The sequence below is a fragment of the Patagioenas fasciata genome, chromosome 3 (genome assembly GCF_037038585.1).
Source record: "Patagioenas fasciata isolate bPatFas1 chromosome 3, bPatFas1.hap1, whole genome shotgun sequence".
NCBI lineage: Eukaryota > Metazoa > Chordata > Aves > Columbiformes > Columbidae > Patagioenas > Patagioenas fasciata.
In genome coordinates, this window is record NC_092522.1 from 46065738 (window position 1) to 46081752 (window position 16015).

General features: G+C 33.6%; 1 protein-coding gene across 14 annotated transcripts in view; it reads right to left on the reverse strand.

The window, feature by feature from the left end:
* RYR2 (ryanodine receptor 2) overlaps positions 1 to 16015 on the reverse strand; it is a 395394-nt gene that overhangs the window by 26080 nt on the left and 353299 nt on the right. For all 14 annotated transcript variants that reach the window (XM_071806259.1, XM_071806250.1, XM_071806253.1 and 11 more), the window contains 6 exons: positions 14778 to 14851; positions 7031 to 7111; positions 6071 to 6159; positions 4390 to 4518; positions 2956 to 3060; positions 585 to 666 (listed from right to left, as the gene is read on the reverse strand). In XM_071806259.1, the coding sequence (XP_071662360.1) occupies positions 585 to 666; positions 2956 to 3060; positions 4390 to 4518; positions 6071 to 6159; positions 7031 to 7111; positions 14778 to 14851 (560 nt within the window). The remainder of the gene's footprint in view (positions 1 to 584; positions 667 to 2955; positions 3061 to 4389; positions 4519 to 6070; positions 6160 to 7030; positions 7112 to 14777; positions 14852 to 16015) is intronic.

A 16015-nucleotide genomic window follows, 5' to 3' on the forward strand; every position in this document is an offset into this window, starting at 1 on the left:
TGGATCATCTGTGTGTATGCCTGGTTAATCTATTATTGGTAGCACCAATACAATGCTATGAAAGAGCTAAAGAAACAGTAGTAATTCTTGAACATGATCACATTCTCTGGGGAATCATAATTTCAGGTACCAGCTATAAAGGACCTTGAACCTAGTCACTAGACAAATCAGAGACTCTTCTTTATGGCTTGGATTGCTCCCAAAATAAATGCAATGTAGCAAAGGTGTTAATAAAATGACTAATAAATGGTTTAGTTCCTAGAACTATGGATTCCCATCTCAATAGTAAAGAAAACTTTTCACTTAAGCCAAAAGAGAAGCCAAGTTCATGGAAACAAAGTAAAACTTCTGCCAGAGCTGGATTTTATAGAATTTTGACATTCAGAATGAATAGAAACTACATCAACTACACTATATAAATCTCCCATTTGTTTGAAGATCTAACAACTCTCGTCACAACTGAGACATGAAAATCAAAAACCTGAAGGAAAATGCAGAATCATTTCTCACGTGAAGAAAATCTCAAAGGTAAAAACCTTGCTAGAACAACTGTGAAAGATGATTTCAAATAAAATTTTGACTACCTTCCAGCATAGACAGCAACATGACAACCATATCCTTCTGAAGATCCATTAACTCCTTCAGTAATTCAATTTGACTGGAATCCTAAATAATGAACACAACATATAAAATTAGGTATCTACTGACTTCATTGACATTAATATATGTGCATGCATATTTCACCCCATAAAAACAAGGCTTAGAAATTAAGAAGTTAGTAGTGTCAGAGCTGGTAATATAGTGAAAATATATTTCCTTATAGTAAATTTAGAGGATCAAACCTACACAATCATCGGTTTATAAGACAGTAATTTAACAGGGACAATGTAAAACCTGAAGGTGATGAAAAAATTTAAAGCAATAACTGGGTATGTCAAACTCACGCAGGTGATGCCTGTAATGCTTCATGTCAGCTAAAACATTGCTGCTGGTCGTGTAATAAAGTTTACAGCTATGAAGACTTGTAAAAACAACAATGGCAGCAACACAGAGCTCAAAGTGTAAAATTATTCAAAGGGAGTGATTCCATTATAAGCCACTGAATTTTCTGGGGTAGAAAGAAAAGTTGAAATAAAATTTCAAAATATTTATTAATAAAGTTTATAAGTATATCCTTAAACAGACATGATATCAATTCTTTTAGCCATCTTTTATTTCATTAAGCTTATTGAGCTTACTATGTTGCTTGACAATTATTTCAACCTGGAGTCTATCTGGATAGATTTATTCAACTACTTAATTTCTTCCTCAGTGAAAAATTGTGGCATCATGCTGTTGATACGGTATAACGAAGCATTTCTGGACTTCAGTGATTAGTACAATATATTCAAGATACTTTATGGCAATTTAGATCTTGGATCAAAACCAGCACAAGTCAGAAATAACGAAGGTCTCTAATTGATTTTTCTTGTAACTTTTCTTTATAAATCTTCTGACTTCAAAAGTTGCTTTGCACCTGCATGTTCATGTAGATCGAAGATTTTACTTTAATTTTCTACCATATGATATTTCTTACAAAGTATTAGAGAAAGAAAATGAAAACAAACAAACAAACACCAACCAACAAACAAACAAACCAAAAACTCCAGACAAAACAGTGTTTTAGTTTTGTTCATATTAAAATCTTGTTTCAAATATTCTCCAGAAGTGCTCTGGACACTCTCAATTTAAAACAAAAACCAAATACTTAGCCTAGGCAGGCAACTGTACAGATAAAAGTCCTATGGCAACCCCTTCTAAATCCAATTAACCACACTCTACACCTTCGAAAACTGGTATTTCAATATAATCTGAAAAGCTACCAACCAACATATTGCTACTGTGTGTTTGACTTGCTGTCAGTAACTACTTAGATACTGCTTTTCATGTTGCTTTAGTGGTACAGGAAGAAAGCACAATAGCCACCACTGTGGCATGCCCAAACACTGGCTACTTTTTCAATTCTTACAATAACAAAGATATTCTAAAACCACAACAGTATCTACAACCACTTATAAATACACTTCAGTAGAAATTCAATGCATTTATCTTGAAAAACAGGTTTAATTGTAATGCCATTTGTTGGAAGAAGACCTCTATTTAGCCATAAAGAATAAGATGCATACTTGTACCACAATGTCTACAAATTGAAGCAATTGCCCTACTTTCAATCACAAAGTCCCAAGGGCAGGGAGGAAAATCATTTGAGCAAAACTACTTCAATTTACGCAAAGAATACTTTACTTGGAGTATGTCCAATTTAGAATTCTAGAATCACTACATTCAATTGAGATGTATAATTCTTTTTAAAAGTAAGAAATTGAAAAATGCACTTCTTAAGGACAGCATTCTTCTCACCTCTAACGAGATGTCTATGCCAGCCCCCTACACTATTTCTATAGTTTATGAAATGAGTACCCACATCCAAAACCATCTCACCCATTCTAATGTCTAATCACCCTCTTTCTCTGTTAAGAGTAGAAAAGGCTTAGATGCAGATGTGCTTTGAACTAGGGTTCAATGACGATGAACTAAGGGCCAACGTAGGACACATCAATACAGATGGGTCTTGCATAAAAGGCTCACACAAAATTGCAGAAAACACTGTGAAAAAACTTTGGTATTAAAGACAGGAACTGGTTAGTTCTTTCTGAATATTGATGACATGCTTCATTTGCAGCTCCATCTAATCAGTTTTTGCCTGTGGCCAATAATCCAATTACAGGCCTGCTCCTCACACCCACTACAAGTTTCGTAAATTACTCCTGCAACTCTATTGTATTCTATCACCTCTCTCATTTTCCCTCCCATTTCCCCTGTTAACTGTTGTTATTAATGACTTGAATATATTAATAAGTTCAACTTTTTTTAAAAAAGTTAGTACCTTAAAAAGAAAAAAGTAAAACATAAAGATACCTGAGACAGCTTCATCTGCATGTGGGCAAACACATGAAGGAAACCAACTACAGCATCCCATAGCCTGCTGTGAGCTAGACTTTGCTGATTTCCAGTACAGGGCCCCTAATGTACAGAGGAAAAAAAAGAGTAGAGACAAAAACAGAAAGGAAGATATACAGTGCACAGGTTGTCCTTTAGAAACTGCTATGAAAAATTAAACGTATGTAGAAATATTTATTCAATAATATCAATGCCTGTAAGCAATAGCCATTCCTAATAACCATTCTGCCTCTGTTTCAGACAAGTCCTAATTTACTAATTCAGAACCCCAGAAGGTATATCTGCCTGCAACTTTAAAGTGCAAATGCTAAAAACATACAAATATTTAAGCTGATTCTTCCCTACATAGTTCTGTAAATCAGGAATAACTTCATAGAAGGTTAACGCAAAATTGGCATAAAGGATGAGAGAATCTGACTCCTGACTTTTTTTCCCTCAGCATATTCTAGCTGTTGTTGAAACGGTGCTAAAGAATATTCTTCAAAATATACCAACTTCTGAAAAGCAGGAATATAAAATCTTTTGAAGTTTCAGAGAATAACAAATAAAATCTTTTCCAGCTAATGATGCTACTTATTTTTTGTCAAATATGTATATATTAAATATATGTACACACATACATATGCTGCCTCTACTCATATTTATTCAATCCTATTCTATCACATTTCATCCTTCTGAACTATGAAATACTAGTTTTGTAATAATGATTTGGATCTGAATGAAAGCAATAGAATAGACACCTAGTAGTCTAATGAGATTCTCTCTAGCATGTTTATTATATGCAGAAACAAACCGTAATACTGTTTACTGATTTACAAGAGGAATTAAGAACTAAATCACACTGAATTCCACACATATTGTGGAAGAACTGCTTTATTGCTGTTTTGACAGAATTGATCCAAATCTCATTTATTGCAGTGTCCACCTCAGGTATATTTCTACAATTCTCAAATGTAATGTGTGACTTCAGTATTACAAACACAGGTTTGATGCCTTAAAACAGCCTTATTCCTGACAGAAAATGTAATCTAATGTTCTGTTGACCTTAGTTTCTCAGTGCATTAATAGTGAAGTCTTAAAAGTGGCTAACACTGCTGCAGTCTAGGACAAATTAAAAAACAATCAAGCAAATGAAAACTCCCCTCCATAAAACAACAAAAAAAACCCCTCTACTCTCTTGCATACAATCAAATTATGACGATTTACAACTAGCTGTAAATTTGACTGGATTGCTAAAAACTTCTACTTCCTACTTAAATAAATGTACTAAAATAATGTTGAAGCATAAATGCATCTATATTTCTATGTTATTTCTAACTACATTATGTCTTCATGCCAAAAGTATGATTAGTTTCCTCTCAAATCCATAAAAATCTAATTAAACTAATTTACCTGGATATACTCTGTGAGAGTATTGAAAACTTGTTTTGCAACCTGGATGGCTTTGGAAAAATTTCGTTGTCCTTGCTCATCAATAACATCTTTCCCAGAATAATACCAATAGAAATCACTAATAGATTCCTAAAAAACAGTTGTGAGAAGCAGAAAGAGACTATGCAATCAAACTGAATGATTATTAATCAAGATATTTCATTAGATCGTATTCTCGTTCTGAAAAGTATTTAGTTTATAAAGATTTTGAATGACCTCCCAGCTCAAGTATTACTTCAATAACTGTAGCTTCATCTCAAGGGAATCAGTAGGAACATAAACTGAAATAGATAACTAAAAAACCCCACAGTAAAACTCAAAACAAAATAACTAAATAAAAAAAAATAGATGTTACTATCTGCTCTTGGAAACACAACCACCTGCATTCTGAAAAGGAGTACTCAGTGGTACTACCATGCCTCATGCTGTTTATTAAACAATCTCTCTTTATACTGTGTGCTTGACACTTAGTCAATAGTGGAAACAAATGTTGCTTTGTGTGCACGATTCCTCCTTCTGTTTCCCTCAAAGGCAAGCTTATTAAAGTTTCAACAAAGTAAGCAGTGGAATGAAAATCATTGTATTGTCCCTACAACTTCTACAGAATGCATAAGGATAAAAAGTAGTGTTGATAACAGCAGCAGCTTAACACACACCAATTTTCAATGCCTGGAATTCTCAGACCAAATAAATAGCTAAAGGAGAAACTTAACTAGATAAAATTAAATATATATATATAATCATACACAGTGATTTTTAGAAAGATGAGAGTAATAGGTAAAAAAAGATTAACATTTGTCACACAATATGTTTTGATGTGTCTCACATCCTCCAATCTGGAAACAAATTAGACTTTTTTTATTACACTCTACTGGGCTGTGACACTAATGTTTTCATATTTATTAAAAGATCAGAGAGATAATTCAAATCAAAGGGTCGAAAATTTTTTAAACTAACTACCCTTCTGCTTTTGTTGTTTCTTTTTGCTTTTTTTTTTTTACCTCCTTAGAAATAGATGTGCTCTTTTTATGCTACACCCCATGCCGTCCCATGACTGTCCGTACAGCAGCCCAGTGTTCAGACTAAATCAGAACATGGATGAAAAAGCAGCTGGCTGAAGCTTAGCTTGAACAATACTTTTCAGCCAGAGGGTAGTCTCGGTCAACAAGTGGCTAGTGGTATTCACTGAAGCCTTTGCATGTACCTACCTTCTTGCCTGCTCTCCTTGGTTAACAGAATCCATCGCATTCCTGCATCCCATAGCTGACATCAGTCTTTCACACTTCTGTCACCTCTGACTCTCACAGTACCAAATTACAATGCTTAAAGAACTATAAGCAATAGAGACTCACAACCTTTCTCATCAAATTTGCTACGGTAACCAGAATAAAAGTCATAATAATAAAACTAAGCATTTTGTGATAAGGATGAAGTTTGATTTTGCTGTGAAAAGAAGTTTTGTGGCAGAAAACCATGCATTGCTGAAGGAAATTCCAGAGCAATTAAAAAATGTGGAGTCTCCACATACAAACTTCCGCCTTACAATCAAAAACAATTAAATTTAAAAGAAAAAAAAGGGTAAACATTTCACAGATACAAGTCGTTATTCTAATCTACTCAATTAGTATATAAGTTAACCTACCTGAACTCTTAATAAGTAATCCACAGTGGAAATGATAATATTAACAGTTGTGTTGTTACCAGTCTGAGTTCTCAGGTAATTCTGAAAATCTAAAAATTCAAATAAAACTTGAATTTAAAATTATTTAAGTGTTAAAGACTACTCTCACAAATTAACTCTCATTTAACATGATCTAGGAAAGTATAGCTTAAGGAATGCCTTTTTTTTTTTCTGAGGCCAGAAGCTTTGTTATCTGTTTTGTTTGTAGAACCTGGCATTAGTTTCATCTAATTCATGACCAATTTTACATCTCTAGACCTCCATCAACATCAAAAGAATTACACCAAGAATATATTGTGTTAAGCAAAAGCAAAATTAAATTGCATAATTCCTGATTACAAAGCCATAAGTATGTCCAATGGCAATTTTTTTTTTTTTCTTATTTTCTTCCCTAATCATGACACAAAGAACACAGGGAAGTCTAAAAAATACACTTAATACCATGCATTAGTTTAGTTTGCTTCTGCATTTTTAAAATAGACGCTACTTCTTCAAGAAAGATAGTGTATGTTCTTGTCATTTCACATACAATTCTGACATTTAGTGCCAAATAGTGCATATGAGAAAGCATACAAATGCCAAAAAACAATACATATACCTTCCTGTTATGTTTTTGCTCTGAATCTTCACTGACTAGAAGTTATAAACCATGTATAATTTCCTATATAAATTTACCTTTCCTAGTAGGTCAAGATCCAAAACTCACCATTTTGGAAACCACTCTCTTTTCTACAAAGTTAAAGCTGATTAGAAGAACCTGGCAATTTAATTCCACATAAACATCCTCCTTTCATGTACACACTAGTAGCTACTCCACCTTTCATAACATCACATGAAGGTTGCCAAACCTTGAGCAACAAAGAGCTTTTATCTTTAGTTACCAGCACCTTGGCTCAGCTGAGTGACAGCCTGCCCACAAACCTGAATTATGTCCTTCACAAAGCAACTGAAGGAAACGGAAGAGGTCACAGGTGAACTCATCATCCTGCATCACCTTTTCTCCTGTGGAAAGGCCAGATGGAAGAAGAATATCACAGGCTGCCAAGGAACACCCCACAGCCCCTGAAGAAAATCTCTATATTTCATTTTAAGAAAGAGAGAAGGGGACAGAAAATTAATAACCACCGATCTATCTGAAGCACATTTGATTTGTGCTTGGCAGATAGTTATTTGGTTTAAAAAAAAAAAAAGAAAGAAACTTTTCATTTATAAATATGGCAGCATGAGCTTGGCAACATTTTACAAATAGTCCATGATTTACATTCCTTTTTTGACTTTGCAGGGCATGAACACAAAGGTTAGGACTGGATTAATTTGGTTCCCGTTCATCACAAAACAAGGTACTTAAAAATACAGGAAGATACTTAATCAGGAAGGATATTCCTCAAAAAAAAAAAAAAAAAAAATTAGTTTGTAAAATACTCTAAAATAACCCTTGAAATTCACAGATGTGCAAATTCTCAAGAGTCATTTAGGCTGAAATATTTGAGGATTTAGCACCTATCTATCTGCTGCTGACACAAAATGCTTGTTGGGTATTTGTCTCCCTTGACAAATCAAGAAACTTACAAGAGAACAAATGCCAATGTACTTTACTGAATTAGGTCCTTCAGTTCAGTTTTTTTTTTGTAAATAACTAATATCCAAATGTATAAAGCTTCAGATTATTTTGATTCTTCACAGGAAACAGTAACAGTATACTCTCCATTAGCACACCATTATTTCAACTACATCAATACATACAGTAAATTTGCACACTGACATCTGAGGAGGAGGAACAACCATTCACCCAGGAAAATAACCACAACTGAGGAAATGTAGAGCAGCTAATGAAATAACACTGGAGAACAACAACATAGCTGTTCAAAACAATAAAGGCCACCTATTGAAAGTAAGGAAATTCCCATTTAGGACTTTGGGAAAGTATTTGGAACATGTAGAGCAACAAAAATAGGGGACATAAAAACTTCTACTTTTTAAGAATATACATCATTTGAATATGTGGCCAAGTACGATTTGTAGACAAAACAAGGAAATGAGATAAAAAGGTAAGCAAACTGCAAAAGAATTTGGAAATATTTCTTTTTTTCATGGGGAGATATTTTAGGTTTTTCTCTGAACTTCAAAATCCCATGTCTACAAAGACAATATTTTAGTGGGTGAACAGAAGGAAATCAGAAGAGTAAGTGAATTAAAATTTAAAAGAAAAAAAGCTTTTTCAAAAAGGTTATAGAAAATAATTATTACACTAACAATTACTGTCATGCTGTTATATTAGTGGAGAAAATCTAATTATAATGTCTACATTTATAAATTATTGCAAGTACATTATTAAAACGGACTTGTAAACAGTATTTAGTAAAATTTAAATACGTAAAAAATGAATATGATCAGAAGTTTAACTTAAATTCATGAACGATTTTAAGTCCAAACTAAGTTTTCAATTCACAGCCTGTGAATTTTCAAGGGTGAAGCTTCAGAACAATGGTAGGATTAAGAAGCAAAATAATTTTGAAAAGTAATATGTATATTTCAAAGGTACAGAATTTCACTCTTTCCTGCTGCTATCAAGACATACTGTTTGGTATTAAGAGCACATATCACCAAAGTATACACAAACACAGTTTCTTGTAACATAGGGAAAGATAAAATGCTCTTCCTTCTAATTCCAGATGTGTATGTATGGTAGCGGCAAACACTATACAATTTTTTCAACAATAATGAGCCAAACACTATAAATGCCATTCCATGACATTTTTCTCCATCCCAGACATAAATATCAGAAATACGATTTTTCAGTCACAGGAGACTGAAAACTTTTTCAGCTAATTAAACAATGAAAAATAAATGAATCTTTCTGGCAGGGCTGATTAATATATACATACAATATATGCTTGAGAAAGCAAGAATGCAAAATCAAGAGGTGCCTATGCACTTAAAATTATGTTATTCAATATTATATGCTGGTTCAGCCCTGCAAATACTTTCATATTTTGCTGGACAAAGGCCAGATATAGATTATCCTGCAGGATTAGTCACTTACTTTTTTTTTTAATTTAACTGAACTCCTGTCATGCTTCACGTTACACTTGGAGTCACATGCTTTGTTGATCTAGATGAATATTTATATTTTGCACAAATGAGCCTTACAGAAAGCCAAATATTTGTTGAAGCCTGTGCCTTCACACATTGAATCTATGTAGCTTTACTATTAATATGGCAATGATTTCAAAGAATAACTGACAGGAAAATTCCTGAATGTATTAAGGTTGGACAAATCAAGTCCATAAAGGGCCCAAGTATGTATTTCTTGTATATCAAGACATCACTGAATCGAAGCCATTTGTATGAATAAGACTACAGAATAAGTCACAGTTTAATATTTTTCTACCTCTATTTTTCTTGCCCTCTTATCAAGTAAAATTTTTCAGGACAAGAAAGAAAAAAAAAAAGAAAAAAATGTCTCAAGTTAAAGTGATTACACAGATTAACTTATGAAGCAATTTTCTGGCTTTTAGTACATCCACTGGAATTTTGGAATTTTTATGAAATACATTTCAATTTTAATATTGGAAAGGTTTAGAAGGGTCTTTTAATTAGCTCCACTATAAAGGAAACACAAAATTAATACTAGTTATTGCAAAATTCTGCAAAATCAGAAGGTATTTAGCTACACCATTTCACATGAGCTTAAAGTTCCACTCCTTTTGAAATACTTTTACATATTTCAAAATGAAGCCAAAAAAACCTGTTTCCAACAGCTTTGGCGACACTAAGATTTTAAATAATCCCAGTTTCCAATTCCTACAGCTGATCAATATCTGACTAAAAATAATGTTGGTATTGTTAGGAATTTTAATTTTCAGATGTTACTCACTGCAAGAAGTGTTTCACTGGCACCTACAGAACTGAACTGCAGATCCATTTCTTTCTAGAAAATCTAAGAGAACAACCTTTGCTGCTGTGCACACAAATTCACGCCAATACATACAAAGATTTTTATAGATAATTTACTTACAAACATACACACTGCATAAAGTATGACAGGTTGTCACAAAACCATGTTCTTTAATTTCTGTTGATATGATGTGTATTCTGGCATATATTTGCTTAGACATTAAAATGCTGCCATTGCTCATGCTGTATGTAAATGATATGGCTACACAAATGAAGGCTTTAAGCCTGTAGTCTGTGCAAAACTGGAAACTGGTATTTATGATATATAGGAACAGAGGTGTTGCGTACAGGAAATGAAAATAAGATTGAATGAAAAATTAAATACACGGGTTTTTTTCCTTGAAAGTGCATGTGTCCAAATTTAATAACACCCTATTTTTTTTTCCTTAATTCTCAACTGAAAAGATCCAACTTCTATTACTACTCAGAAACATTTGTCTGACACTACAAATTACAGATATAGAAAAACGCTTTCAGTTTTCAAAAAGTGACAGGGCTCCTTTTTGGTGGCAGTTACACTGGAGTAAAGCCCTCCCATGGTAAACCAAGTGAATTTATTCTTATCACAGGACCCAGGCAAGACTGGGTTGGCTTGTGAGTGCTCCATGCCTTTGACTTCTCAAGAATCTGACTCAAATAAGAAAAGCACTTGTTTTCTCACCAAGTGACACACAAAAATTTTCCTTTTAAAAGCAAACACTGATTCAAATACAGTGATATAAAAAGGTGGAAAACACCCCTCCAATGAAGGCTACAGTGCATCACACAGAATTTGAACATCTACGTGTGTAACTACATCAGTGAAGGACAAAACCATATTTATTGATTTCACATTATTAATGGCTGAAATTAGTCCTGATGAGTATTATTTATTTAGTGGCATGTGTACCACTCTCAGTCAGTTTAATAGAAAGTCTGTTAAGACATACTATCAGGTCTTTTTCCATTCTAAAATTATACTTTACTAAAATAAGCCTTCTGAGAACTTATGCAGAAACAAAATAATGCCGTGCTACAATATTAAAATATTAAAAATAAAAATTGAACTTTCCTGACAAAAAGGAAAATTGGTAAAATAATCTAAGTATAAACTTTACTTCTTTAACTTGTTACATCATATGATAAGAAAAGCAAGTCTCTCCAAAAGAGAAAAACATTGCACTTTCAAGATTTTTTGACTCACAGTGAAATCGCATAGATTCCAAGTGTTATATGAAAAATGACAAAACCATTGCAAGATAACATGGATTTCTACATGTCTTTGGATTTGAACCCCCCTTTTTTTGAGAAGGAAACAGAACAATCAAAACAAAATATGTAGAGAAGAAAAAAGCATTGAGGACATCACAAAAACATATAAGAAACACATTTGCTAAAGAATCATCAATGTTGTTACCAGTGAGGGTTCCAGGGTTTGGAAAGGGAAGGTAGTACCAGTCAGAGGAATATCAGGACAACGAGTTTACGATGCGGACAGCACAAAGAAACAGTTGGAATAGAGCAATAAATCTCACATCCATGTTGACTCACTACAGGGCTTTCTACCTATTGCCAAGGTTGACCTGGGACCAGAAACTACGTAGCACTGCCTTTGATGAAAAGCTGACTCTATTCCTATCAGTGTCAACTGCAGTTTTTCTTTTAATTTGGTAAGAAAAGTTTCAGGCTTACAGGTTGTGAACTCAATGACAATTACTCATTAATATGCTTCTGCATCAGATTCAGATGACATGACACACAGACTACAGTGCACATTTCACATCACGTCACTCCTTTGGGAATCAAGCTTTAATTTAGGAGTAATTATTACTCATAGAGTATCTCCCTTGAAAAAAGGAATGGGAGAAAACATTACCAGATCTTTGGTACTACTTCTGTCCTACTTACAGACGGTTATTTATAGGATTGTAAATAGATACATGATCTCAGGTATCCCATAAAATCTAGGATATTTTGAAACTGTTCTCTACAGGAGTTTCCCCACAGACACACTGGCTGGGCTTCCATAATGCTATCAGGTATTAATACCAGTACCTGTACAGCTCTTATGTAAACTACTTTTCAACTAATTGAAAAAGGTGTGCTTCATAATATTAAAAAAAAATATTATTATTTGAAGGTTGCATAATATCAATAATAATGTAACTCTGAAAAGAAAAAGTGCAGCCTTTTTTTGTTTGGCTTTGCTTCGTCCTGTTTTCTTGAATTTTTAATAGCTGGCTACTAATACCTATAAAAAGTTTTGTTAGCAAACATTATCCCTTTGTGCCAAGAAATCTTTGACAGAGTGTGGTTACTGTTATCTTAACATTGTTGCTGCTCAGTAACAATGAAAACACGTGATCCTCCGTGCAAAATTTGGTTAATCTGTCAAATAAAAAATTTCCACTTAGAAAACAAAAATCCAGATAATTCCCCTCCCCAACATTTGGCTAATGAAAAGACACCCACTGTGGTTGAGCTTACAGTTTCTGCTGAATGGTATATACATTTTGTATTTTAAATTCTCATTTATCATGGCAATGGGAACATCTCTTGGCAACTGTTCCTACAGAGCTTTAGGAACTTTAACACATCAAGTAGCTTTTAGAGTAAGGAAGAACCACCCGTACATGTTACTCATTCCTGTAAATTAGCAGTGCACCACCTCTTTCTCGTATCAACTCCTGAGTGCATTAGATAAACCTAGCCAGTGGCAAGGCCTCTCCTTACTAACCACCCTCAAATCCTCACTGGATCCACCACTGATTTCCTGTGCTTGCACAAATCAATGCAGCGATAAAGCCACATTAAATACAAAGCATAAATTGTACAGGAGGACTACAGCACAAGGCTTTGGTATGTATATATATTTTTTAATAGTTTTAAACATTCATCCATTGCAAATATGGGCTCACTAAAATGAAAAGAAACAAAAAAGCATAGAAAAAAAAGAGTTTAAAAAAGCTTGCTGCTCTTACATCTAGTGTGCCAGTTACTGTGCAAATCCTGAGAAAGGGAGGAAGAACAAAGTGGGAAGAGTTGACACAAAACCCAACAAGTTTGGAATACGCAATTGTAATAATAAAAGAAAAGAAGCCAGTAGTTTAACAGTCTTAGAGGAAAAAAAATCTAATTGTGTTCAGGAGCTGTACAGTGCTGACACAAAGCGAACAGCAGGAAAAATAAATAGGCAGTAGTTTTTAATAATTACCACGCTCATGAGTGATGACTGAGGAAGGGAGGACAGGACAATTAGTTCAAAGAAAAAGAAACAGGAAAAAAGAAAAAAAAAAAAAGTTGAGAACTTTTTTTTAGCAAATATGAAATATTGTTAGTGTTGGGTTTTGCAAAATTAGTTCTGTACTGAAAGAGAAAGATCAAATAAACAGAAAATAAAATAAATCCCTCTAATGAGGAAGCACCAAAAAAAACTCTAACGTAGGTAGAGTCAATTATGTAGTGTTTAAAGATTTGTTTATATTTGCATGCAAAATCTGTCCTTTCTAGAAATAGAGGCAGTAGTCAAAAGATAAATGAGCCATTATCTTGACAATCCATTTTAAAATCCAACATCATAAATAATAAATTTAATTCTTTAGTAGTAGAAATGTCCAAAGGAGCAAAATAATGTGTATGCCAGATAGCTGCATCAGCGCTCAGTCCACAATCCTGTGATCAAATTTTACCCACATGGGTTGATTTTATTTTCTTTACTCGTATGAGGCTAGCAGCAATTGATCTAAAATTTAAAATGTGGGAGGACTTTCAGAGAAGCAGCATTTATGGTTAGTGTTGAAGTCATTCAGTCATATTTAATAGTTCCTGATTTTGATTTGAGACAAGCAGCTGAATATTCAAGAAATATGCCACATAAAAGATCTACAGGCACAAGAGCCAATGAAATATGCAGTGCTGCAGGTATGAACTATGAACCCCCAAATGCAACAATGATTATGCAGTCAAGCTTTTTAACCTTGTTTTTAAGATAAAAACAAGTTAAAAGATTCGGTGACTGTAGAATTTGAACACACAAATGCACTGTAAAAAATACTGAAGTGGAGAAAATGTGCTTTGGTAGCTCTATTAAGTTAGATAAGAATGAACCTAACATTTCCAGATAATTACAGTAAGGGAGTAATAGAATTCATTGTCAGACAGAAGAAAGAAATTGACAGTGAACTGACAACACAGGGGGTAGAAAGCCAAATTGGTTCAAAGTCAAAAGTAAAGCAAAAATTTTGTAATATTTCCCCAAAGACAAACAGAACAGAATTATTTCCAAGAAAAAAACTTTCCCAAACAACAGATACAGTCCCCTCAAGCTCTAATATTTAACTGCTTAACTAAATTGTCTGTTTTTCATTCTAGCCAAGACAGGAAATCAGGTGAAAACTCTTCATTTCATTTTATGCTGAAAGTGGTTAGAGAATTCTGAAATGTTTTACATATGTAAACACTGCTGGTTGTAACTAGAATCTGTTTTCAATGTTACATGTAACATCTTCACTTCTGGTTAAGAGTCCTCTGAAACCATTCTGAAACTCAACACGTTAGTGATTCACTATTGACAAGCATGGGCTTAGGCAAATTAAATAAAAACCACTGTTAGGAATAATATTTTAGCTTCAGCCTCTAGATATATATTTACAGCATTCTTTCACATTCAACTTGTTTCTGCAAAAAGTAAAAGAGAATATTTCACAGATCATTTTTGTTGAATTGATAGTACCTGATCCCTCTTCAGTCACCATGCCAAGGCCTTCCGCCTTGTTCTGACGTTCAAATGCATTTAGGTCAAGAACACTGCAATGAGAAAAAGGACATTTGTCCTGTAACTAATTAAATGTATGTAATACTTCAGTTTGTGAAAGACAGAGAAGGATTTGTGGTTTCATTTAAATATACAATCATACTAGTGCCAAGAAGATACGTTTCAGTGGCTTAATATATTTGTCTGCTACAAGATTATGAAACTTAGCACTACAGACATAACCTGCTTTTGCCCTGCAAATGACAATGGAACTCAGCTCTTTATGACTGACAGAAAAAAAAAGAAACATATGTGTTTATATATATCTACTCATTTCAGGTATTATAATGTGGATATATTATTGACTACTTTTATATTACAGCTCAGTTTTTCCCAAGTAGCAAGGTCCGTAAAAAAATTATGACATTATTACTTCCACTTACTGTTCCTCTCCCTCCACGTTCCAAAAAACTGAGGGGGGATATTTATTCAATTAACCAGATTTAAGGAACATACATTCTCACATATTTCCATTTGCAAAGTTCTGCCTTTCATTGCTTAGCATGTCATCTAGTCATGGATACCTTTCTTCATAAGCAAGAGTATTTATGTAAGTCAGACGAATGCAGATGAACTACAGCAAGAGTTCTGCTGTTGAGAAACTTCACTATTTCAAAATGAAACCTGGCCAAAGACAGTGTTAAGAAAAAAGAACCTAACATGGTACCCTTGACATAACAGAAGATTGAACCAGTTGGTCCAGCAAACCATTAAACCCCTTTTCGTCCTATGGTTTATGTTCATTAATATGTTATTTATTGATATGTTTTATTCTTAGAAATTATATATAAAATATTTAAATATATATTTATATATACAAATTCAATATAAACTGTCAAAAAGCATGAACAGACAAAAAAGTCACAGTACCACTGCAGTTTATCTCATTCCTTTTTCTCCCTTCTAAAGTCCTATTAATATTTCTAACAAAGCTGAGTTTTCCCCAGGTCTCTATGATTCATTAACATTGATCACTAACATGTTCTCTGCCAGATTACAGGATACCTCCAGAGTTAAGAATTCACCCCTGAGGAATGCTCCGAAGTTTGGTGTTTTTTTTTCTAGCATATCTCAAGTAGACACAAATGACAAATACTTGTGAAACGAGCTTTTATATTGAAGTGGATACACGTCATATGAAGATTTTCAAACTATGA